The sequence below is a fragment of the Pagrus major genome, chromosome 19 (genome assembly GCF_040436345.1).
Source record: "Pagrus major chromosome 19, Pma_NU_1.0".
Lineage (NCBI taxonomy): Eukaryota > Metazoa > Chordata > Actinopteri > Spariformes > Sparidae > Pagrus > Pagrus major.
The window spans coordinates 30,174,897-30,199,852 of NC_133233.1; the positions used below are offsets into that span (position 1 = coordinate 30,174,897).

The following is a 24,956-nucleotide window of genomic DNA, read 5'->3' on the forward strand; positions in this document are numbered from 1 at the left end:
AGTGCAGCATATGGAGGTGTTTCAGGAGTTGTTGGTGTTGAACAGTCTGACTGCAGACGGAATGAAGATCATCATCGTTTCTTTTTTTTTCTTCTTTTCTTTGTTTCTTCAGATGTTTCTGTCTCTTCTCTTCTTCTGTGGTGTTGATTATGTTGTTAACCCTCCAGTATTTTGTCTCTGTTGTTTCAAAGCAGACTGATCAATCAGTGATCGATCAATAAAATAACAGAATCTTTGTTCATATAAACTTGAAGAAACTAATAAAGTGAAATGAAACATTTTCTCATGTTTCCAGATTGTCATAAAAAATATGATCCAAAACTGATGATGATCAATAATGATGATCAGTAATGATGATGGATCAATAATGATGATCAGTAATGATGATGGATCAATAGTGATGATCAGTAATGATGATGGATCAATAGTGATGATCAGTAATGATGATCAGTAATGATGATGAAGAAGAAAGAGGAGGATGAGGAGGAGGAGGAGGAGAAGAATAATAAACTGAATGTTCATTGTTGACAGACATCTGTCATTTGACTCCAATAATAAATAAATGTAGCAGAATGATCCTTTAAAGAGGAGGAGACCCCGCCCCCCCATCAGCAGGTGAGATGGTACAGTCCACCCCCTCCCCCTCCTCCCCCTGCTCTCATTGAGCTGAATGAATGAGGGAGTCAGTGTTTGTGCCAACAGAGACTCTGCAGCAACACATTCCTCCTCTCCACATTTATTCTCACACAGGCAACTGGTCTGAGTCCAGTTAGTCCCAGTCCAGGTCCAGTCCAGGCCCAGTCCAGGCCCAGTCCAGGCCCAGTCCAGGTCCAGTCAGCTCCTGAGCCGCTGGTCGCAGACATGAAGCTGCTGCTGCTGCTGTTGTTGCTGATCGAACGAGCTGCAGCTCAGCAGAGAGGTGAGAAACTTTCTCTTCACTCACTTCTGTTAATCTGCTTCTGTAGAGGTCAGAGTTCTGCAGAGTTCTGCTGGGTTCTGCTGGGTTCTGCCAGTGGAACTCTATGAGGTGTGATTGGTTGAAACTCCTCAGACTGTTGGTTCTCTCACATGAAGAGAAAGATTCTTCACTCACATGTTTCTGATGAAACCCTGAACAGAAGCTCAAACTGTGTGAAACATCACTTCTTTTTTTATAGTTTGTTTTATTTTAATGTTTCATGATGAAAGTGGACGGAAGCTGCTGAGGACAAATTTAATGTTGAGTTTTTCAAAGACAAATCTGAGATTTATGGTCTGTTATAAACTTGACCTCAGAAACAGAAACAGCATCAAAGGGGGTTAGCTCTGTGAGCTGTTAGCTCTGTGAGCTGTTGGCTCTGTGAGCTCTGTTAGCTGTGAGCACTGTGAGCTCTGTTAGCTGTGAGCGCTGTGAGCTCTGTTAGCTGTGAGCACTGTGAGCTCTGTTAGCTGTGAGCGCTGTGAGCGCTGTGAGCTCTGTGAGCTCTGTTAGCTCTGTGAGCTCTGTTAGCTCTGTGAGCGCTGTGAGCTCTGTTAGCTGTGAGCGCTGTGAGCTCTGTGAGCTGTTAGCTCTGTGAGCTCTGTGAGCTGTTAGCTCTGTGAGCTCTGTTAGCTGTGAGCGCTGTGAGCTCTGTGAGCACTGTGAGCGCTGTGAGCTCTGTAAGCTGTTAGCTCTGTGAACACTGTGAGCTGTGAGCACTGTGAGCTCTGTTAGCTGTGAGCGCTGTGAGCGCTGTGAGCTCTGTGAGCACTGTGAGCGCTGTGAGCTCTGTGAGCTCTGTAAGCTGTTAGCTCTGTGAGCGCTGTTAGCTCTGTGAGCTCTGTAAGCTGTTAGCTCTGTGAACACTGTGAGCTCTGTTAGCTGTTAGCTCTGTGAACACTGTGAGCTGTGAGCTCTGTGAACACTGTGAGCTCTGAGCTGTGAGCTCTGTAAGCTGTTAGCTCTGTGAGCTCTGTGAGCTCTGTTAGCTGTTAGCGCTGTGAGCTCTGTAAGCTGTGAGCTGTTAGCGCTGTGAGCTCTGTGAACACTGTGAGCTCTGTGAGCGCTGTGAGCTCTGTTAGCTGTGAGCACTGTGAGCTCTGTTAGCTGTGAGCGCTGTGAGCGCTGTGAGCTCTGTGAGCTCTGTTAGCTCTGTGAGCTCTGTTAGCTCTGTGAGCGCTGTGAGCTCTGTTAGCTGTGAGCGCTGTGAGCTCTGTGAGCTGTTAGCTCTGTGAGCTCTGTGAGCTGTTAGCTCTGTGAGCTCTGTTAGCTGTGAGCGCTGTGAGCTCTGTGAGCACTGTGAGCGCTGTGAGCTCTGTAAGCTGTTAGCTCTGTGAACACTGTGAGCTGTGAGCACTGTGAGCTCTGTTAGCTGTGAGCGCTGTGAGCACTGTGAGCTCTGTTAGCTGTGAGCGCTGTGAGCTCTGTTGGCTGTTAGCTCCTAGAGCTCTGTTAGCTGTGAGCTCTGTTGCTGGTTTCAGTGATGAGCTGTAATATACAGGAGAACAATGTAGAACGAGATGGATGAAGACAGACTTGGTGATTGTCCCTCAGTTGTGTCTGACAGGCTCGCTGACGTGTTGATGTGATGTCTTCATGTAGTTTAACCAGAACTCAGTTTTGAGTCCTTGACTTGTGACACACTGATCCAGGATTTATCTGTTTAGTCTGTTTGTCTTCAGCAGTCAGACGAGTCATTATAGAAATATTTCACTCCCAAAAATTAAATGTGTAGCAGTAAAAAGCTAATGCTAGGCTACAAACAGACGACATCACGGTCACATGACTTAAACGTCTCCACCACTGAGCGTCTTACTGCACAATTACTATCCAGGTTTTCTATAAACTGATCAATGTACGAGTTGTAAAGTCAGAGTGAGAACAGTGTGTAACTAAAGTGGCCTGTAAAGACGGACTAGTGAGCAGATGAGTCTCCGTGTTCGCTGTGAGGACGTTTAATGTCCCCGACAACCTCTGTAGTCTCATTCAGACACTCGTTAGCAACTGCTAACTGTTTTTAACATTCAAATTCAACAAACTCACAGAAACCAAAAGAACAAACAAGCTCACTGATTTCTGGTTTTATTATGACGGACTACAGAGGGAAACGTGTGTGTGTGTGTGTGTGTGTGCGTGTGTGTGTGTGTGTGTGTGTGTGTGTGTGTGTGTGTGTGTGTGTGCGTGCGTGTGTGTGTGTGTGTGTGTGTGTGTGTGTGTGTGTGTGTGTGTGTGTGTGTGTGTGTGTGTGTGTGTATACTGATCGTATTGATGAGGATCAACAGACAGACAGACTGTGTGTCCTGCTGGGACACAACCTGTGTGTATGTGTGTGATAATTACTGTTAACAATCACACCCCACCCTCTTCCTCTCCCCCTCCACTTCCAAAAACCCTAAAACCCCCCTCACCCACATTAACTCCCCCACAGAGCTCAATGTGTGTGTGTGTGTGTGTGTGTGTGTGTGTGTGTGTGTGTGTGTGAGAGAGAGAGAGTGGGGGAGGGTCAGAGGTCATTTGAACATCAACAGGCTGATTTAACACATTCCAGCAGACTGAGTGAATCAGCAGCTTCACTGACTCGTTATCAGTCTGACGATGACTCAATCTGCTGCAGATCACATTATATATGAACTCACCTGTGATTCACCTGAACTCTAACTCACCTGAACTCTAAGCGTGCATTCAGCCGGTGTGGTGTCACCAGTGTCACCATCGTGCTGCTCCGAGTGTTTCCTCATGGACAGAAACAACATCGAGCTACACAGAGAAATGTCTGTTGTGTTCCTCTGTAGCATTTAGCCATGCTAACTTACATGCTAACTCACATGCTACAGCTACTGACCTGCTCTGATCTGACCTGCTGTCGTGTCTCTCGGTCCTTCAGCCCGCTGAGAGGACGTGATGTGATAAATAAAACTGATTTGATTGTCAGAAGTTTAAACTGAGTGAACACAGTCAGAGCCTCTGCAGCCAATCAGAGCAGAGCTGCATCTCCACCAAACAGCCTGAAGGTGTGTGTGTTCCCACAACAAAACACTGTGTGTGTGTGTGTGTGTGTGTGTGTGTGTGTGTGTGTGTGTGTGTGTGTGTGTGTGTGTGAGAGAGAGAGTGTGAGACCACCCAGTTGTTGTGATCGCACCTCCACAGCTGATCACACACAACAGCAATTAACGTGTGTGTGTGTTTCAGTAAACATTGAACCTTTCAGATCTTTTCACCGATCAAAGTGATCAAAGTGATCAAAGTGATCAAAGAGATGATAAAATGTTTGAATGTATTTTAAGGTTTATTGATTGATGGATGAAACGAGCTGATCAAATTAAATCAGTTTCAGAGTTGATCAATGAGTCTGTGATGTCATCAGTGGAGAATAATGACCATCAATCAGTTGATCAGTTATTGATTAAGATGACTGAATCAGTGATGAAACAGGTTGACCTTTAACCTCTGAACCAAGCACCAAAGATTGTCTGTGCCAACAGGATGTTTCACTCTGAATTTCCTTTTCAACAAAAATCTTTCACATTTAAAAGTTTAATTTCAGTCGCCGTTGTTTCACCGTGAGGTTTCAGATGGTGACTCACCTGAGAGTTTACCTGCAAGACTCACCTGAGAGTTTACCTGCAAGACTCACCTGAGAGTTTACCTGCAAGACTCACCTGAGAGTTTATCTGCAAGGCTCACCTGATCTGTCTGAGGCACTGCTGACTGTCTGAGCTAGAAAATATCCAACCAAGAGTTCATTCATTCATTCACTCACTCATTCATTCATTTATTCACCCATTCACTCATTTATTCACTCACTCATTCACTCATTCACTTATTCACTCACTCATTTATTCACTCACTCATTCACTCATTCACTTATTCACTCACTCATTTATTCACTCACTCACTCACTCATTCACTCATTCACTCACCCATTCACTCACTCATTCACTCACTCATTCACTCACCCATTCACTCACTCATTCACTCACCCATTCACTCACCCATTCACTCACTCACTCACTCACTCACTAACCCATTCACTCACTCACTCATTCGCTCACTCATTCGCTCACCCATTCATTCATTCATTCACTCATTCACTCATTCATTCACCCATTCACTCATTCATTCACTCATTCACTTATTCACTCACTCACCCATTCACTCACTCATTCGTTCACTCATTCACTCACCCATTCACTCACCCATTCATTCATTCACTCATTCATTCATTCACCCATTTACTCATTCATTCACTCATTCAGTCACTCATTCATTCACTAAGGGGTTTAAGGGGTCTAAGGGGTTTATTGTTTACTGATTACTCTGGGATGCTAACATTTAGCATTGAGTGTTACGATACTAACAGTTAGCAGTGTGTTTCAGGATGCTAACAGTTAGCGTTGTGTGTCACGATGCTAACAGTTAGCAGTGTGTTTCAGGATGCTAACAGTTAGCGTTGTGTGTCACGATGCTAACAGTTAGCAGTGTGTTTCAGGATGCTAACAGTTAGTGGTGTGTTTCAGGTCTGTTCCCTGCCATCTTGAATTTGGCGAGTAACGCAGTGATCAGCAGTAACGCCACATGTGGAGATCCAGAACCGGAGGTTTCCTGTAAGTTGGTCGAACACGTTCCAGGACGACGGATCAAGAACCCACATTGCCCGAAATGTGATGCCAACTCTGTCCTGTCCAAAGGTACGAAACCAGATCCACAGAGTCCACATTGAACTGCAGGTCCAGTTTCCTTTAAAACCAGAACCAGAAGATCACCAGATCAGTGTTTTTCTACAGTCAGGTCCATAAATATTGGGACATCGACACAATTCTCTTCTTTTTGGCTCTATGCGCCACTACAATGGATTTGAAATGAAACGAACAAGATGTGCTTCAACTGCAGACATACAGCTTTAATTTGAGGGTATTTACATCCAAATCAGGTGAACGGTGCAGGAATTACAACAGTTTCTATATGTGCCTCCCACTTTTTAGGGGACCAAAAGTAATGGGACCATTGACTCAAAAGCTACGTCATGGACAGGTGTGGGCTATTCCCTCGTTATGTCATCATCAATTAAGCAGGTAAAAGGTCTGGAGTTGATTCCAGGCGTGACATTTGCATTTGGAATCTGTCGCTGTTACCTCTCAATATGAGATCCAAGGAGCTGTCACTGTCAGTGAAGCAAGCCATCATAGGCTGAAAAATCAAAACAAACCCATCAGAGAAATAGCAAAAATATTAGGTTTGGCCAAATCAACTGTTTGGAACATTCTTAAAAAGAAAGAACGCTCCGGTGAGCTCAGCAACACCAAAAGACCTGGAAAACCACGGAAAACAACTGTGGTGGACGACAGTAGAATTCTTTCCCTGGTGAAGAAAAACCCCTTCACAACAGTTGGCCAGATCAGCAACACTCTCCAGGAGGTAGGTGCATGTGTTTCAAAGTCAACAATCAAAAGAAGACTTCACCAGAGTGAATACAGGGGGTTCACCACAAGATGTAAACCATTGGTGAGCCTCAAGAACATGAAGACCAGATTAGAATTTGCCAAACAACACCTAAAAAAGCCTTTACAGTTCTGGAAGAACATCCTATGGACAGATGAGACCAAGATCAACTTGTACCACAGTGATGGGAAGAGAAGAGTGTGAACAAGGAAAGGAACTGCTCATGATCCAAAACATACCACCTCATCAGTGAAGCATGGTGGTGGCAGTGTCATGGCGTCAGCATGTATGGCTGCCAATGGAACTGGTTCCCTTGTATTTATTGATGATGTAACTGCTGACAAAAGCAGCAGGATGAATTCTGAAGTGTTTCGAGCAATATTATCTGCTCATATTCAGCCAAATGCTTCAGAACTCATTGGACGCTTCACAGCGCAGATGGACAATGACCCAAAGCATACTGCAAAAGCAACCAAAGAGTTTTTTAAGGCAAATAAGTGGAATGTTATGCAATGGCCAAGTCAATCACCTGACCTGAATCCGATTGAGCATGCATTTCACTTGCTGAAGACCAAACTGAAGGGAAAATGCCCCAAGAACAAGCAGGAACTGAAGACCGTTGCCGTAGAGGCCTGGCAGGGCATCACCAGGGATGAAACCCAGCGTCTGGTGATGTCTATGCCTTCCAGACTTCAGGCTGTAATTGACTGCAAAGGATTTGCAACCAAGTATTAAACATTGAAAGTTTGATTTATGATTGTTTAGTTTGTCCCATTACTTTTGGTCCCCTAAAAAGTGGGAGGCACATATAGAAACTGTTGTAATTCCTGCACCGTTCACCTGATTTGGATGTAAATACCCTCAAATTAAAGCTGAAAGTCTGCAGTTGAAGCACATCTTGTTCGTTTCATTTCAAGTCCATTGTAGTGGCGCATAGAGCCAAAAAGAAGAGAATTGTGTCGATGTCCCAATATTTATGGACCTGACTGTATGTTACTCTTTATCGTAAAATAATTTATGTCAGAACCAACAACATGTGGGTCCATTTCTGAATACTGTCTGACTTCCTGGCTGCGGCCCGTTGGTTCCTGCCGAAGACGTAAATCTTTAAAGATTTCCTCAAACTGCTTACACTTTGTTGGGGACTATTTTCAGCGTGGATGAATCCACAGTTTGAGCTCGAGTGAAGCAGGACGGTGTTTAAATGAACTCAGACGACTCACAACCTGTCAGATTCTTTCAGAACAAAAGTTCCCCTGAACAACGGAAGTCAAGTCCAGGGACGAAGTTCTGATACACTAAATAAAAGTCTTGATTAATCAGCTAAGGAATAAACTGTACCCTTCAGATCAATCATCAAGATGTCTGATTATTGATCTCTCTGATCAATCGTTCTGAATCAACTAACAGAAGTTGTGTTTGTTGTTCAGAACGTCATCCAATCACCAACGCCATCGATGGGACCAATCAGTGGTGGCAAAGTCCAAGTATCAAGAACGGACAACAGTTTCACTGGATCACCATCACACTGGACCTCAAACAGGTAACACACACACACACACACACACACACACACACACACACACACACACACACACACACACACACACACCTCCAGGTGTTTCAGGTAACAGACCTGGTCAGGCTTAGCAGACATTTTTTGAGAATGAATGGAGGCTCAACATGTGTAACCTGTGTTCTCTGGGTGACCAGGTGATCACAGTACAGGTCAACATGTGTAACCTGTGTTCTCTGGGTGACCAGGTGATCACAGTACAGGTCAACATGTGTAACCTGTGTTCTCTGAGTGACCAGGTGATCACAGTACAGGTCAACATGTGTAACCTGTGTTCTCTGAGTGACCAGGTGATCACAGTACAGGTCAACATGTGTAACCTGTGTTCTCTGAGTGACCAGGTGATCACAGTACAGGTCAACATGTGTAACCTGTGTTCTCTGAGTGACCAGGTGATCACAGTACAGGTCAACATGTGTAACCTGTGTTCTCTGGGTGACCAGGTGATCACAGTACAGGTCAACATGTGTAACCTGTGTTCTCTGAGTGACCAGGTGATCACAGTACAGGTCAACATGTGTAACCTGTGTTCTCTGGGTGACCAGGTGATCACAGTCCAGGTCAACATGTGTAACCTGTGTTCTCTGGGTGACCAGGTGATCACAGTACAGGTCAACATGTGTAACCTGTGTTCTCTGGGTGACCAGGTGATCACAGTACAGGTCAACATGTGTAACCTGTGTTCTCTGGGTGACCAGGTGATCACAGTACAGATAAATGTTCTGACTGTTTTTCTGTCTTTTCAGATTTTTCAGGTCGCCTACATCATCATCAAGGCAGCTAACTCTCCTCGGCCAGGTGAGACCCGTCTCTCTGTCTGACCTGTCTGTCTGTCTGTCTGACCTGCCTGTCTGTCTGTCTGTTTGACCTGTTTGTCTGTCTGACCTGTCTGTCTGTTTGACCTGTCTGTCTGTCTGTTTGACCTGTCTGTCTGTCTGACCTGTCCGTCTGACGTGTCCGTCTCTCTCCAGGTAACTGGATCCTTGAGCGCTCTCTGGACGGTGTGACCTTTGACCCCTGGCAGTTTTACGCCATCAGTGCCTCCGAGTGTTTGTCTCGTTACAACGTGACGCCGCGACTCGGACCGCCGACCTACAAGAACGACACAGAGGTCATCTGCACGTCGTACTACTCCAGACTGAACCCTCTGGAACATGGAGAGGTGAGTCCGTTTGTCTGTCTGTCCGTCTGTCTGTCTGTCCGTCCGTCTGTCTGTCTGTCTGTCCGTCCGTCTGTCTGTCTGTCTGTCTGTCTCTTTCTCTAACCTGTCTCTCTCTACCTGTCTGTCTCTCAGATCCACACCTCTCTGATTAACGGGCGACCCGGAGCCGATGATTTGACCTCTGAACTTCTGAACTTCACATCAGCTCGTTACATCAGACTGAGGCTTCAGCGAATCAGAACGCTCAACGCTGACCTGATGACGCTGAGCGCCCGTGACCCCCGGGACATCGACCCCATCGTCACCCGGAGGGTGAGACAGGCTGCTGTCGCAGATGAGCTGTGGTCACATGATCAACATGTTCACTACCTGTCAGGGAGGTTGAATAAGAGAGTGTCACAGCTCTCTCATTCAGCCGGCAGCTTCCTGTCGTTTAATCAGATCAATAAAATGTGTCAACATCGTTAAATATTCATTAATTAAAACATTCAAATGTTTTTATTCATTGTTTCCAGTATTATTACTCCATCAAAGACATCTCTGTGGGAGGGATGTGTATCTGTTACGGCCACGCTCAGAGCTGCCCGCTGGACCCTGTTACCAAGGTAACGACACACATCTACGCACCTGCTCACCTGTTCACCTGTACAGTGTTCTGACAGCTGATGACTGTGTGTGTGTGTGTGTGTGTGTGTGTGTGTGTGTGTGTGTGTGTGTGTGTGTGTGTGTGTGTGTGTGTGTGTGTACACAGAAGCTGCAGTGTGTGTGTGAACACAACACCTGTGGAGAGAGCTGTAATGACTGTTGCCCTGGTTACCACCAGCAACCATGGCAACCAGGAACCATCTCCGAGGGAAACACCTGTGAAAGTAAGAAACACAGAGTGGACACGAAAATAGAAACAGCCTTAAACACACTTCTGTTTATTTTGTGTTCACAACACCTGTCTGCCTCTCACCTGTCTGCCTCTCACCTGTCTGCCTCTCACCTGACTGTCTCTCACCTGACTGTCTCTCACCTGTCTGCCTCTCACCTGTCTGCCTCTCACCTGACTGTCTCTCACCTGTCTGCCTCTCACCTGACTGTCTCTCACCTGTCTGCCTCTCACCTGTCTGCCTCTCACCTGTCTGCCTCTCACCTGACTGTCTCTCACCTGTCTGCCTCTCACCTGTCTGCCTCTCACCTGACTGCCTCTCACCTGACTGCCTCTCACCTGACTGTCTCTCACCTGTCTGCCTCTCACCTGACTGTCTCTCACCTGACTGTCTCTCACCTGTCTGCCTCTCACCTGACTGTCTCTCACCTGTCTGCCTCTCACCTGTCTGCCTCTCACCTGACTGCCTCTCACCTGACTGCCTCTCACCTGTCTGCCTCTCACCTGTCTGCCTCTCACCTGACTGTCTCTCACCTGACTGTCTCTCACCTGTCTGCCTCTCTCAGAGTGTAACTGTCACAACAAAGCATTCGACTGTTTCTACAATCAGACTGTCGCCGACCTCTCTTTGAGTTTAAACATTCATGGCGTTCATCGGGGAGGCGGAGTCTGTATTGACTGTCAACAAAACACCGCTGGCATCAACTGTGAGACCTGCGCCGCCGGATACTACAGACCTGCTGAGGTACTGACAGATACTGTAAATAATACTACAGACCTGCTGAAGTACTGACAGATACTGTAAATAATACTACAGACCTGCTGAGGTACTGACAGATACTGTAAATAATACTATAAATAAAGTTGATTTGAACAGGAGACGAATCCTGTGTGTGTGTGTGTGTGTGTGTGTGTGTGTGTGTGTGTGTGTGTGTGTGTGTGTGTGTGTGTGTGTGTGTGTGTGTGTGTGTGTGTGTAGGTTTCTCCATATTCAGACTCTCCATGTGTCGAGTGTAACTGTGATCTGAGAGGATCGAAGTCTTCAGTCTGCAGCAGAGATGACACACAGCCAGGTCACTGTCACTATTGTTGTTGTGTTTGTTGTTGTTTTTGTTGTTGTTGTTATAGGGTGAACTACAGCAGCAACAAAGTTGTATCGTAGCTCTCACTGAGTGTGTATCTGCTGTGTGTGTGTGCGTGCAGGTCAGTGTGTGTGTAAGGAGGGTTTTGCAGGTCGACAGTGTGATCGTTGTGCGTTTGGATTCAGAGACTTTCCTCTCTGTGCTCGATGTGAGTGTAACCTGTCCGGCAGCATCAACACCGACCCCTGCAGGCCCTGCACCTGCAAGGTAAACACAGTGACATCACCAACACCACCATCTTCATCATCGTCATCTTCACCTTCATCATTGTCATCACTGTTGTTTTTTAACAAATTACATTACTTTAGTGGTAATAAAGTAATATAACACCTTACTAAATACATCTCACCTGTTCTCTTCCCCTCAGGTGAACGTGATGGGAGCTCACTGTGACCTGTGCAAACCAGGTTTCTACAACCTGCAGAAGAATAATCTGCTCGGCTGCACCGACTGTTTCTGCTTTGGTGTGTCCGACGTCTGCGAGAGCTCCGCCTGGTCCACAGCACAGGTAACACACAGGCACACCTGTACGCAGGTAACACACAGACACACCTGTACTCAGGTAGTACTCAGGTAACACACGGATAGACCTTTACTCAGGTAACACACAGACACACCTGTACTCAGGTACTACTCAGGCAACACACAGACACACCTGTACTCAGGCAACACACAGACACACCTGTACTCTGGTAACACACAGACACACCTGTACGCAGGTAGTACTCAGGCAACACACAGACACACCTGTACTCAGGTAACACACAGACACACCTGTATGCAGGTAACACACAGACACACCTGTATGCAGGTAACACACAGACACACCTGTACGCAGGTAACACACAGACACACCTGTACGCAGGTAACACACAGACACACCTGTACGCAGGTAACACAGCAGTATATCTTGTTATTTCTCTAAATATGAAGTTTTTACAATGAACATTTTTTCAGGTGCTTCATACAGATGCTTGGCTCCGCCCCTCTCAGTCCCTCCACACATCACCTGTCATCCATGGCAACGACCTCCCCATCCCCAGCAACACTTCTTCTGGCCACACCCACCAACATGTGCTTTCTTGGGCGGCGCCTGACAGTTTCCTTGGCAACAAGGTCAACCACCATTTCCATATTTGGTCATTATTCCATCACCCTGTAACCAGGAACCTGTCTGTCTAACTGTCTGTCTTCCTGTCTGTCTCTAGCTGGTGTCCTATGGAGGTTTTCTGAACTACTCTGTGGTTTACGACATCCCATTGGACAATGAAGACCATTCCCTCCCCGCCCACTCTGACATCATCATTGAGGTGAGAACAAACTCCTTAAAATGTTTGAACAAATGTAATTATTTAAGAGTTTCTAGTAAGTTATCTTTAATGTTTAAACGTGTTTAAAATGTTAATGTAAACAAATGTAAGTTTTGGATTAGTTTTAATGTTAAAAAACTACAATCGTGGCATCTAGAAGGACTACAACTCTCTCTCGTCTCCAGGGAAATGGTCGTGCTCTTCGTCTGTCGCCTCCTCTTCTTCTCTTCCTCTCTCCATTGGCTGAGCGCTCGATTACCGTGGAGATGGCTGGGAGGCACTTCCTAGATGTTCAGACTGGCGTTCACATTACCCGCGATGACGTGCTGTCACTCCTCACTAACGTGACATCACTGAGGGTCAGAGTTCACCTGAACGCCTCTGCTGACGGACAGATACGGTGAGAACAAAGTAATCTGGATTCTGTCCTGGTCCTGGATCAGTGGACTAACCCTAACCATAACTGGAGGTCCAGTCTGATGAAGTTTTTTCAGCTGAGTGTGAAGCTGCAGGGTGAGAATCTGTAGATGAGAGGGCTCCTGACCAGGGTGCAGTGAGTCCCTGCCCCGAGAAGTGAAGGAGTTCAGAGAGGTTCCAGTCCTCGGCCGTGGTCCTGGTCTCTGTTCCAGTCCTCGGCCGTGGTCCTGGTCTCTGTTCCAGTCCTCGACCGTGGTCCTGGTCTCTGTTCCAGTCCTCGACCGTGGTCCTGGTCTCTGTAGTCTCCATGATATCTATCGTTTGGTCAGTTTGTCCTCATGAGTCTCCTCCTCGTCTTCACCAGAGACATTTAAAACTTTTCTCCATTAGAGGGAGTGGAGTGTATATCTGCAGTCTTCTGGTTTCTGTTAGATTGATGAATACAGACTATCGCCACCTGCTGCTGTGGAGAATCATTTCCTCTCTCACAGACGCAGAATGTGCCAGTTATTTGGCGGTCGGCTGGCATCTTTGAGGTGTGTTCAAGTGCAGCTTTGGGGTCCAGACACAGCAAGCAACAGTCAGCATCCGTCACTGTTGCTGGTGACACTGAAGGCGCCAGTGGAGGCAGTTCAGTATGATGAGCTCAGCTCTGAACACACCGAGAGGACGATGTCTGTCTGTCTCTGACCTGTCTCTCTATCTGACCTGTCTGTTTCTCAGTCTCAGTTCTGTGTCTCTGGACTATGCTGACTCTGGTTCAGTTTCTGGCGTTCAGGCGGTTGGCGTGGAGATGTGTGAATGTCCATGGGGTTATAGCGGCACTTCCTGTGAGGTCAGTACTTCGTTATTAATTTTCTGTTAGTGTTGATGAAGGTCATGGTAGTGCTATATCACAGGCAACTGGAACAAACGAGTCCAGTTGCCTGTGTAGCACTCAGAACTTTACTGTTAGTTCTGTTAAACACTGATGATGATGATGATAATCAGTGATTATTAAACCTGTAAACCTGTTTTGTGTATTTTTGTGTGTGTAGGTGTGTCTCCCAGGTTTCTACAGGGTGGGTGGAGTTTTATTTGGAGGAAACTGTATGCAGTGTGAGTGTAACGACCACGCCACAGAGTGCGACATCAACGGAGTTTGTTTGGTGAGTTTGAACAAACACACAATAAAACGACCAATCACAGATGGGCAGTATTTCACTTAAATCTATTTAAAGTCCTTTATTGAACATATTTTTGAGTGTTTTTGTAATTTATATTTGTCTGGGTCTGAAAACATTAAATTTGTAACAAAATACTTGAAGAGCTTGTATTTGTGTGTGTGTGTGTGTGTGTGTGTGTGTGTGTGTTGTTTTACACACACACACACACACACACACACACACACACACACACACACACTACAGACTCAGTCAGTCAGTGGTCGCTAACCACCCACAGCCTTCCTACTCCTGATTGGTCCCTTCAGTTCTATGATGTGTGAAATTAGCTGTGCTCATCTTTCAATGTGACAACGTGACTAAAACATGAGATATTTTACTAAACTATATGATCTGTCTGGACTGGATGTCTCTTTGGATCTGGACAGGAGCAGGTCGACACGCAGGATGTGTTGAGGATTTTATTAATCAGGAATAATATTCTCTCCACAGGTGACATCAGTTAAGACACTGACTAAATGTCTGTCTGTCTGTCTGTCTGTCTTTCAGGGTTGTACCCATAATACCACTGGTCCTCACTGCGATCAGTGTCTTCCTGGCTTCTATGGTGATGCCACAGAGGGGACAGCAGATGACTGTCGGTTGTGTCCATGTCCTCTGACAGAGCCGTCCAACAGGTTCGGACTAAACAAACTCATTAAGGGAGAAGTTTGTAATTTGAGTTTATAACCTTCAAAAATGACCTAAAATGGTCAAGTTCTTTATTCGTCACTCTCATATTAAACACTGAGCAAAATAATGTTCTCTATGGCGAAATAATGTTCTCTACAGCGAAATAAAGTTCACTACGGCGAAATAATGTTCACTACGGCGAAATAATGTTCACGACGGCGAAATAAAGTTCACTACGGTGAAATAATGTTCACTACAGCGAAATAAAGTTCACTACGGTGAAATAAAGTTCACGACGGCGAAATAAAGTTGTCTCCAGCGATGCTTCTGTATCTGTCGTCAGGTGGCAGCCGATGCTTCTGTATCTGTCGTCAGGTGGCAGCAGATGCTTCTGTATCTGTCGTCAGGTGGCAGCCGATGCTTCTGTATCTGTCGTCGGGTGGCAGCAGATGCTTCTGTATCTGTCGTCAGGTGGCAACCGATGCTTCTGTATCTGTCGTCAGGTGGCAGCCGATGCTTCTGTATCTGTCGTCAGGTGGCAGCCGATGCTTCTGTATCTGTCGTCAGGTGGCAGCAGATGCTTCTGTATCTGTCGTCAGGTGGCAGCCGATGCTTCTGTATCTGTCGTCGGGTGGCAGCCGATGCTTCTGTATCTGTCGTCAGGTGGCAGCAGATGCTTCTGTATCTGTCGTCAGGTGGCAACCGATGCTTCTGTATCTGTCGTCGGGTGGCAGCCGATGCTTCTGTATCTGCCGTCGGGTGGCAGCCGATGCTTCTGTATCTGTCGTCAGGTGGCAGCAGATGCTTCTGTATCTGTCGTCGGGTGGCAGCCGATGCTTCTGTATCTGTCGTCAGGTGGCAGCAGGGTGAACAGACTGTGTCTGGGTGTGTGTTGTCTTGTAGTATCTCTCGACTCTGTGCAGACGTCTCACTTGACTGATGTCACTGATGCTCTGTAGATGGTACCAGTGATGTTCTGGTGGTTCTAATCAGCCGCTGTAGAGCCGTCCTGTCCTGGGCCGTGATCAACCAGACAGTTGGTTTCCAGTCAGGGTGATTTCTGTTGCTCCTCAGTAAAAGTCATCTCTGTGCATCTTCTGTCACGTCTCCTCTGATTTGAACTGAAAATAACTTTATTAGCATCCAGAAGTTTTGACAACGTTTGTGTTCCAGTTTCAGTCCCACCTGTGTGCTGGAGCCGTCCGGCCAGGTGTCATGTGACCGGTGTCAGGAAGGATACACAGGAACCAACTGTGAGAGGTGAGGATGATTGACAGAATGATCCACTAATCAGAAGCAGCAGACCTTCTGTTGACACCCGTCTATCTGTGTCTCCAGGTGTGCCAGTGGTTTCTATGGTAACCCACAAGTAATGGGCGGGACATGTGTCCACTGTGAGTGTCACGGCAACGTGAACGTCAGCGAAGCAGGGCACTGTGACATCATCACCGGCGAGTGTCTGCGTTGCCTTGGTAATACTGCTGGGAGACACTGTGAGGTCTGCCAACCAGGCTACTATGGAGACGCGGTGTACGCCAAGGACTGTCAGGGTGAGACACACACACACACACACACACACACTCCTCCTGCTCCTGTGTGGTGAAACAGGGTTTGTCCTGGGAGGAAGCAGTGAGCTGAGAGCTGATCGGTCGGTTTGAATAAGAGGCAAAATATTCTACTGGACTCTGTGAAAGTTCAACTGGTTCAAGAATTTATCTGGACACACACACACACACAGTCATGTGGCAGCGGAACAAAGAGGTCAGAGGTCAAATCTAATCTGGATTTGAAAAGATCAACATTCCTGCTGCTATAAATACAAGACTGTGTGTGTGTCCTCTCCCCCCGTGGTTTCCTCGTCTCCTCTATCCTCCCGTGGTTTCCTCGTCTCCTCTATCCTCCCGTGGTTTCCTCGTCTCCTCTATCCTCCCGTGGTTTCCTCGTCTCCTCTATCCTCCCGTGGTTTCCTCGTCTCCTCTATCCTCCCGTGGTTTCCTCGTCTCCTCTATCCTCCAGTGGTTTCCTCGTCTCCTCTATCCTCCCGTGGTTTCCTCGTCTCCTCTATCCTCCCGTGGTTTCCTCGTCTCCTCTATCCTCCAGTGGTTTCCTCGTCTCCTCTATCCTCACGTGGTTTCCTTGTCTCCTCGTCTCCTCTTTCCTCCCGCGGTTTCCTCGTCTCCTCTATCCTCCAGTGGTTTCCTTGTCTTCTCTATCCTCACGTGGTTTCCTTGTCTCCTCGTCTCCTCTTTCCTCCCGCGGTTTCCTCGTCTCCTCTATCCCCCCGTGGTTTCCCCGCCTCTTCTCTCCTCTTGTGGTTTCTTCGTCTCCTCTATCCTCCCGTGGTTTCCTCGTCTCCTCTATCCTCCCGTGGTTTCCTCGTCTCCTCTATCCTCCAGTGGTTTCCTCGTCTCCTCTATCCTCCCGTGGTTTCCTCGTCTCCTCTATCCTCCCGTGGTTTCCTCGTCTCCTCTATCCTCCAGTGGTTTCCTTGTCTTCTCTATCCTCACGTGGTTTCCTTGTCTCCTCATCTCCTCTTTCCCCCCGTGGTTTCCTCGCCTCTTCTCTCCTCTTGTGGTTTCTTCGTCTCCTCTTTCCCCCCGTGGTTTCCTCGCCTCTTCTCTCCTCCCGTGGTTTCCTCGTCTCCTCTATCCTCCCATGGTTTCCTCGTCTCCTTGTGTCCTCTCTCCTCCCGCGGTTTCCTCGTCTCCTCTATCCTCCCATGGTTTCCTCGTCTCCTTGTGTCCTCTCTCCTCCCGTGGTTTCCTCGTCTCCTCTACCCTCCCATGGTTTCCTCGTCTCCTTGTGTCCTCTCTCCTCCCGTGGTTTCCTCGTCTCCTCTATCCTCCCATGGTTTCCTTGCGACTCTCCCCCAGTCCTCGGTGGGCGGGACTAAGATGCAAGAAAAGGAGGCAAGAGAGGAAAACGTTAAAATATTTTAGGTGAAACAAGAAGAACTCTGTTATCAAGTCAGAGTCAGGCTGATGGTAGGTGGGGCTTCAGTCAGGCTGGTTGTGGGCGGGGCTTCAGAGTCAGACTGATGGTGGGCGGGGCTTCAGAGTCAGACTGATGGTGGGCGGGGCTCTCTCCCTTTCTCTCAGAGTGTGGCTGTGATGTCAGAGGCACCGTCTCCAGTGTGTGTGATGTCACAACAGGTCAGTGTTCATGCACAGAGAACGTGACGGGACGCACCTGTGACCGCTGCCAGGTGAGACACACACACACACACTTTGCTCAGCAGAATTTAAATTTGCATCTTCATGATTTTATCTTTTTTCATTATTAATAATTTGTTTTGTTGTTTGTTTAATTTTTTCAGACGGGGTTCTTCGGACTGCAGAGTGGGCGGGGCTGTGAAGTCTGTGGCTGTAACCAATCAGGATCTCTCTCTAAGTCATGTGATGAGGAGGGGCAGTGCCAGTGTGTGGAGGGCGTGGCCGGAGAGAAGTGTGACCGCTGTAGCCATGGTTACTACGGTTTCGATGCTGACGGCTGCACAGGTAGTCAAACAGAGCAGGTGACAGTCGGTCTGACTGATGTAATTTCTCTCTCAACTCTGATTGGCTGTCATCTCTTCTCCTCCCAGCATGCACTTGTGATCACACCGGAGGGAACTGTGACCCTGAGACCGGTGAGTGCATCTGCCCCGCCCACACCGAGGGAGAAACCTGCGACAGGTGTGAGACAGGCTACTGGGGTCATGACCCCACGATGGGCTGCAAGGTAAACACAGATACACACAAATACACAGGAAAAACACACAAATATACAGGAAATACACACACAAATACACAGGAAATACACACAAATACACAGGAAATACACACAAATACACAGGAAATACACACAAATACACAGGAAATACTCACACAAATACACAGGAAATACACAGAAATACACAGGTAATACACGCACACACATACACTAACGTCCTGGTGTCTCTATAGCCGTGCAGCTGCAGCGCAGCAGGAAGCTCCACCCCTCAGTGTGACCTAACCAATGGACAGTGTCAGTGCAGAGATGGGTTCTCAGGCAAGTCATGTGACCTGTGTGCCCCTGGTTACCATGGTTACCCAGCATGCTTAGCGTGCGGCTGTGACGAGGCGGGAACAGACGAGAAGTTCTGCAACACGACGCTGCGAGTGTGTGACTGTCGACACACAGGAGAGTGTGTGTGTAAGGTACGTATAGATTTTACAGGTGTGAGTTTGTTGATGCATTTATAAATATATAGTTGTGTGTCTGTATGAATAATTGTACATCATATATATATATAGATAATGTATATATTCTATAGGTTGGCGTGTCGGGGCGGCGCTGTGAGGAGTGTGTCTCGGGTTTTTTCGCTCTGTCAGCTGAGAATCCAGACGGCTGCTCTCAGTGTTTCTGTTCAGGACACAGCAGAGACTGTGAAGAGCAGGGAGGACTCTACAGAGTACCTGTGAGTACAAGTACACATCTGTACTACATGTATACTGTACATATACAACATCAATACACAACACAGCACTTAACAGAGCACCTGTATGTAATGTATGTGTTTTAAAAGATAATGTTAAATATTTCTAAGAATGGAACTCACAGGTGTGTTCTGTTCGTCCAGTCAATAAAAACTTGACTGACAGGGAACTTCAGGATGTGTGAAAGTAATAAATAATCAATAAGATGATCATATGACACAGAAAACAACAAACACAACTTGTCATTAAAAAAATAGGACCTGAGTGAAGCATCCACATTATTTTTAGAGGTTTTGTCAAGTGTTAGGAAGTTAAACCACCTCTGCCCGATACAAACAGTATATTTATACACATGTTACATATTAACATGTTCTCATTTACCAGTTTTACTCGTGGCATTAAAGAGACATCTGTTAATATAACCCTCCCACCTCCATAGATCACCCTTGCTCGCTCTCCTGCTCTCCTGTCAGTGGTCAGTCAGTCCAACCTGCAGGGTGTAGTATCTGGAGTTTACCAGCAGGGTGGCGACATGCTGCTCGACACCAGACAGCTGAACAGCAGCAGGCTGGCTGGTCCGCTCTACTGGAGACTGCCCCCACAGTTCGAGGGACAACAGGTACTGCTGCCCACTCTGTTGACTGACAGACCTGACGATACTGCTGCCCACTCTGTTGACTGACAGACCTGACGATACTGCTGCCCACTCTGTTGACTGACAGGCCTGATGATACTGCTGCCCACTCTGTTGACTGACAGACCTGACGATACTGCTGCCCACTCTGTTGACTGACAGGCCTGATGATACCTTGTACATTGTGTCATGTGTACTTTATTTTGTAGCTGTTGTCATTTGGCGGCCTGCTGTCTTATATCATCACCTTTTACGCGGAGGATGGCACCGGGCTGTCCAATCAGGAACCTCAAGTCCTGATAAGGGGCGGGAGCCTGAGGAAGCTGGTGATATACACTGACATGGTTGCCCCTAGCAACGGCGTTAGGTCACAACATGTCATCAGGATGACAGAGGTACGGCTGCTGAGAATCATGTGAAAAAAACGGAGCAGCTGAAAGTGAAATGATTGGACCGTTAATTATAGTGTGTGTGTGTGTTACAGCACAAGTGGAAGTACTTTAACTCGGTGTCGGAGAAGTCGGTGAGTCACGCTGACTTCATGTCCGTCCTCAGTAACATCGAGTACGTCATCATCAAGGCGTCATACGGGACCAGACTGCAGCAGAGCAGGTACAAATACTCTATATACTGTGTACATGTACTGTACATGTAGTGTGTATATATACTGTACATATACTGCACAAATACTGCACATATACTGCACATATACTGTGTACTGTTAATGTACTGTGTACTGCACATGTACTGTATAATGTGTACATGTACTGTGTACTGTACGTATACTCTGTGTATATAGGGTAAAACACAAGTACACATATGTACACATGTGGGTTTTCAGTCAGCTTGAACTGACACACATCAGCTGAGGAGGCTGCTGATTGGTCGGACTTCACGTCCTTTTAGCCACACCTCCAGTCAGGTCACATGACTGACTGTGTGATGATTGGTTGCAGCAGCAGTGACATCAGCACGTCGGTTCATGTCGTTTCCTGTCATTTCCTGTCTGTGTTTTTTATTCAGGATTTCCAACATCACCATGGAAACGACTGTGGGGGCGGAGTCAGGGGAGGGGGTAGATGTCAGAGGGGGCGTGGCCAGATTGATTGAGTCCTGCGCCTGTCCACCTGGATACACCGGACTGTCCTGTCAGGTAATCACTGAACCTCACTGACTCGTCTCTCACACTGACCTGTCTCTCTCTCTCACACTGACCTGTCTCTCTCTCTCACACTGACCTGTCTCTCTCTCTCACACTGACCTGTCTCTCTCTCTAACCTGTCTCTGTCTCTCTGACCGGTCTGTCTGCAGGAGTGTGCGACAGGTTTTTTCCATCAGCCGTTATCTGAGTTGTCGTCTCAGAGTCAGAAGTCGCAGTTTGTTCGTCCGTGTGTTCGATGTCGCTGCAGCAACCACAGTGACAGCTGCGATACGGAGACTGGAGAGTGTCAGGTAACACGCTAACACGTGCTAACACATGTGAACACATGCGCTAACACATGTTTACATGCACACAATCAGGTAAAAGTAAAGAAGTTAGTAAAATGGATGTTTCTTTTTTTTGTACAGGGCTGTCAGCATCACACCAGTGGGCGGAGCTGCGAGCTATGTGCCCCAGGGTATTATGGGAATGTTAGTGGTTCAATCAGTGACTGCTCACTGTGTGCCTGCCCCCTACGGGACAACAGGTAACACTGCACATTGGACTTTTTAAATTTTAACTTTGTTTCAATTTTATTTCAGTTTATTGACTTTAGTGTGTGTGTGTGTGTGTGTGTGTGTGTGTGTGTGTGTGTGTGTGTGTGTGTGTAGTTTCAGTCCCACGTGTGTGTCGGAGGGAGCGCTCGGTGACTTCCGCTGCACCGCTTGTCAGACCGGATATGAGGGGAGATACTGTGAGAGGTCAGAGTTGTCACATGATCACTCGGTTCTGGTGGACGATACAGGAAGTGACATCACACTGACTGTATGCTGTCATCCTGCAGGTGTTCTGTTGGTTACTACGGTAATCCGTCGTCGCCAGGTGGGGTGTGTTCATCGTGTAACTGCAGTGGATGGGGCTCGCTGCGGCCGCTGTGTGACGCTCTGAGTGGACAGTGTGAGTGTAAGGCCGGGGTCAAAGGTCGGTCATGTGACCAGTGTGACGAGAGGCACATCCTGCAGGGAGGAGAGTGTGTGTGTAAGTAATCACACACACACACACACACACAGGTTCACATGTTGCCTGTCATCAGAGCTGATGTGTGTGTGTTTGTGACTGCAGCGTGCGATGATGAGTGCACCGGCGTTCTGTTGGACGACCTGGAAAAAATACACGACCACCTCCTGTCTGTCAACCTGAGCGGCGTTGCCATGGCACCGTACCGTCAGCTAGTGTTGCTGGAGAACCAGACCCGAGACGTACAGGTAAACACACACACACCACGTGCTAGTGTGGAGGTGAATGTTCAGGTGTTCCACATGTTATGTTGACACTCACCTGGGCGGTGTGTGACTGTGGGCTAATGACCATATAAGGTAACATGTTACCTGCTGTGTATTCGTACAGGTAATGTTCTCAGAAAACGGCTCCATCGCTCTGCGTCTGTTCAGAGTGGAAGATGAGCTGAATCATCTGACCTCTGACCTCAGCGCGGTGCTGCAACAGGTACCCATGATGTACTCTGTTAACGGCTCATTATATCTTATATTGATCATGATCAGCTGATTGTAAAACACTGATGAAGTTAAAATCTTGATGTCATCAGTAAACATGTTTATAGTATACACAGAGAAGCTTTGTTTTGTTAAAACTGCAGAGGATTGTGGGAGTTGAGGTTCATAAACTTCCTGTCTCCTGATTGGCTAGGTCACCCGTCTGTCTGATGACCTGGAGAAAGTGGGTATGTCCACCAAAGACAGTGTTTCCCAGGGTGCACTGCTGCTGGAGACCATCAGTGTCCTTCAGAACAACATTCGGGGTAAACGACAACAACAATGTGATCCTGATGACGCCAGTAATGCATCATCAGTGACATCATAACCAGAAATGTTACAATGACTTAATGCGACTCTTAAATCTGATTGGCCCAGTGCTTCAGAGGGAGGCGGGGCAGCTGAACCAGACCACAGGAGAAGAGCTCAGTTCAGCCAATGAGACGCGTCTGCTGGAGGAGGTGGAGTCTATGTTGGAAACCATCAGAGCTGTCAACCTGACGGCCGCTGACGCTGCGGCCAATCAGGAGTTCAGGTGAGTCTTGTGAACGACGAGCGAGATGTCAACATGTTTCACTTTATAGACGTGTGTGTGTGTGTGTGTGTGTGTGTGTGTGTTTCATTGATCTCTCTCTCTCTCTCTCTCTCTCTCTCTCTCTGCAGTCTCGCAGAGTCTCTCGCCCATTTCCTGCAGATGGACTTCCTGTCCAGCAGGGTGGCAGTTGATGATAGGCTCCGCCCCCTGTCTGCCTCCCTCACCGTTGGCATGAAAACGCTGCAGCACACACACACACAGCTCAGCGACGCCGCAAAACTAAACACACAAACACACACTTTGCTGGATGCCACACACACACTGATGCACCGCTACCAGGTAAACACACACACACACCTGCAGCCGGTGAACATGCGCGCACACACACACCTGCAGCCAGTGAACACACACACACACACACACACACACACACACACACACACACACACACACACACACACACACACCTGCAGCCAGGTGCACACGCACACACACACACACACCTGCAGCCAGGTGCACACGCACACACAAACACACACCTGCAGCCAGTGCACACACGCACACACACACACACACGCACACGCACACACAATGTTTTTTGGTTCTAAATGAAACTTTTCAACACCTGAACTGATGTTCATTACCTGTCCGTCTGTCTGTCTGTCTGTCTGTCTGTCTGTCTGTCTCCAGTCTGCCCATCAGAACCTGTCTGTCTCCAGTCTCTCTGTGGACGGACTGATAGAGGACAGTCAGCTGCTGCTGGACGACACTGTCAGCCTGACGGAGGAGTTGTCAAACACCACCTCAGTAAGACAAACAGTCAGACTTCTGATCATGATCAGATCTTGATGATTGATCAATAATAACATGAGGTGTGTGCAGCAGGTGGAGGTGTTCAGCGGTCAGTTGGATCAGTGGCGCCCCCTGCTGAGGAAACAGGTGGACGGTTTGGTCGTTGGACTAAAGATGACGGACGCTCTGGAGAATGTTTACCGTGCAGAAAGCCACACCCACCTGCTACAGAGCCACGCCCACTCCCTGCACAGGTGTGTGTGTGTGTGTGTGTGTGTGTGTGTGTGTGTGTGTGTGTGTGTGTGTTAAATTCTGTTTCCCTCTCCCTCAGCTCTCTGTCGTCGGTGTGTAATGTGTCTCAGAACGGCAGCCGATTGGTTCAGCTCGACAGTGACATCACAGAGCGAGTTGACTCCGCCCAGCAGGTCGCCTCGATCGCCCACACCTCCGCCTCCCTCGCTCTCAACATGGTTAGTGTGTGTTCAGATTGAAAACACGTGTGTGTGTGTGTGTGTAACATTAAAGAGTCATTCATGCTGCTGTCTGATGCAGCCATTTGCTGGATAACATCACATGACAACCCCGACTGAACCAATGCAGTCACACAGGTCTAATGTGTGTGTGTGTGTGTGTGTGTTTTTCAGACCGTCCACTCAGAGCAGCCGCTGTCGGAGGAGGGTGGAGCCAAACTGAACATCAGCTCAGCTGTTTTAGAGGAAAGTCGGCGAATCATTGAAGCAGCTGAAGGTGTGTTTCCTGAGTGAAGAACTGATGATGTCATGAATCATGTGATGACATCAGCTGTGTGGAGTGATGATGAGGAGGCTGTGACCTTCCTCACATTAACACGTCTCATTTCATCACGTTCCACTGTGAATGTGTCCTCTTCTTCTTCTGTGGTTAACTGGCACCTGCTGTCATCAACCAATCAGCTGATTCACACAACAGGACTGTCCGTCTGTCTGTCTCTCTAACTGTCTGTCTGTCTGTCTGTCTCTCTGTCTGTCTGTCTCTCTGTCTAACTGTCTGTCTGTCTGTCTGTCTCTGTCTAACTGTCTGTCCGTCTCTCTGTCTGTCTGTCTCTCTGTTTGTCTGTCTCTTTCTGTCTGTCTCTCTGTCTAACTGTCTAAC

The 24,956-nt window shown here is 47.5% G+C and overlaps 1 protein-coding gene across 1 annotated transcript in view; it reads left to right on the forward strand.

Annotated features, from left to right (window-relative positions):
- The first annotated feature begins 694 nt into the window (after positions 1-694).
- lama1 (laminin, alpha 1) overlaps positions 695-24,956 on the forward strand; it is a 33,214-nt gene continuing 8,952 nt past the window's right edge. Inside the window, exons 1-42 of the mRNA XM_073488136.1 lie at positions 695-919; positions 5,476-5,646; positions 7,828-7,940; positions 8,720-8,771; positions 8,945-9,135; positions 9,268-9,447; positions 9,651-9,740; positions 9,887-10,004; positions 10,576-10,754; positions 10,989-11,082; positions 11,213-11,358; positions 11,519-11,659; positions 12,109-12,267; positions 12,360-12,461; positions 12,647-12,861; positions 13,602-13,713; positions 13,916-14,026; positions 14,591-14,718; positions 15,887-15,973; positions 16,052-16,263; positions 17,812-17,918; positions 18,030-18,210; positions 18,297-18,433; positions 18,658-18,891; positions 19,008-19,151; positions 19,610-19,789; positions 20,014-20,199; positions 20,289-20,416; positions 20,828-20,957; positions 21,116-21,256; positions 21,374-21,492; positions 21,617-21,706; positions 21,790-21,983; positions 22,068-22,210; positions 22,353-22,451; positions 22,653-22,764; positions 22,877-23,033; positions 23,162-23,372; positions 23,724-23,840; positions 23,916-24,079; positions 24,157-24,295; positions 24,470-24,572. Coding sequence (XP_073344237.1) covers positions 862-919; positions 5,476-5,646; positions 7,828-7,940; positions 8,720-8,771; positions 8,945-9,135; positions 9,268-9,447; positions 9,651-9,740; positions 9,887-10,004; positions 10,576-10,754; positions 10,989-11,082; positions 11,213-11,358; positions 11,519-11,659; positions 12,109-12,267; positions 12,360-12,461; positions 12,647-12,861; positions 13,602-13,713; positions 13,916-14,026; positions 14,591-14,718; positions 15,887-15,973; positions 16,052-16,263; positions 17,812-17,918; positions 18,030-18,210; positions 18,297-18,433; positions 18,658-18,891; positions 19,008-19,151; positions 19,610-19,789; positions 20,014-20,199; positions 20,289-20,416; positions 20,828-20,957; positions 21,116-21,256; positions 21,374-21,492; positions 21,617-21,706; positions 21,790-21,983; positions 22,068-22,210; positions 22,353-22,451; positions 22,653-22,764; positions 22,877-23,033; positions 23,162-23,372; positions 23,724-23,840; positions 23,916-24,079; positions 24,157-24,295; positions 24,470-24,572 — 5,875 coding nt within the window. The 5' untranslated portion in view covers positions 695-861. The remainder of the gene's footprint in view (positions 920-5,475; positions 5,647-7,827; positions 7,941-8,719; positions 8,772-8,944; positions 9,136-9,267; positions 9,448-9,650; positions 9,741-9,886; positions 10,005-10,575; positions 10,755-10,988; positions 11,083-11,212; positions 11,359-11,518; positions 11,660-12,108; positions 12,268-12,359; positions 12,462-12,646; positions 12,862-13,601; positions 13,714-13,915; positions 14,027-14,590; positions 14,719-15,886; positions 15,974-16,051; positions 16,264-17,811; positions 17,919-18,029; positions 18,211-18,296; positions 18,434-18,657; positions 18,892-19,007; positions 19,152-19,609; positions 19,790-20,013; positions 20,200-20,288; positions 20,417-20,827; positions 20,958-21,115; positions 21,257-21,373; positions 21,493-21,616; positions 21,707-21,789; positions 21,984-22,067; positions 22,211-22,352; positions 22,452-22,652; positions 22,765-22,876; positions 23,034-23,161; positions 23,373-23,723; positions 23,841-23,915; positions 24,080-24,156; positions 24,296-24,469; positions 24,573-24,956) is intronic.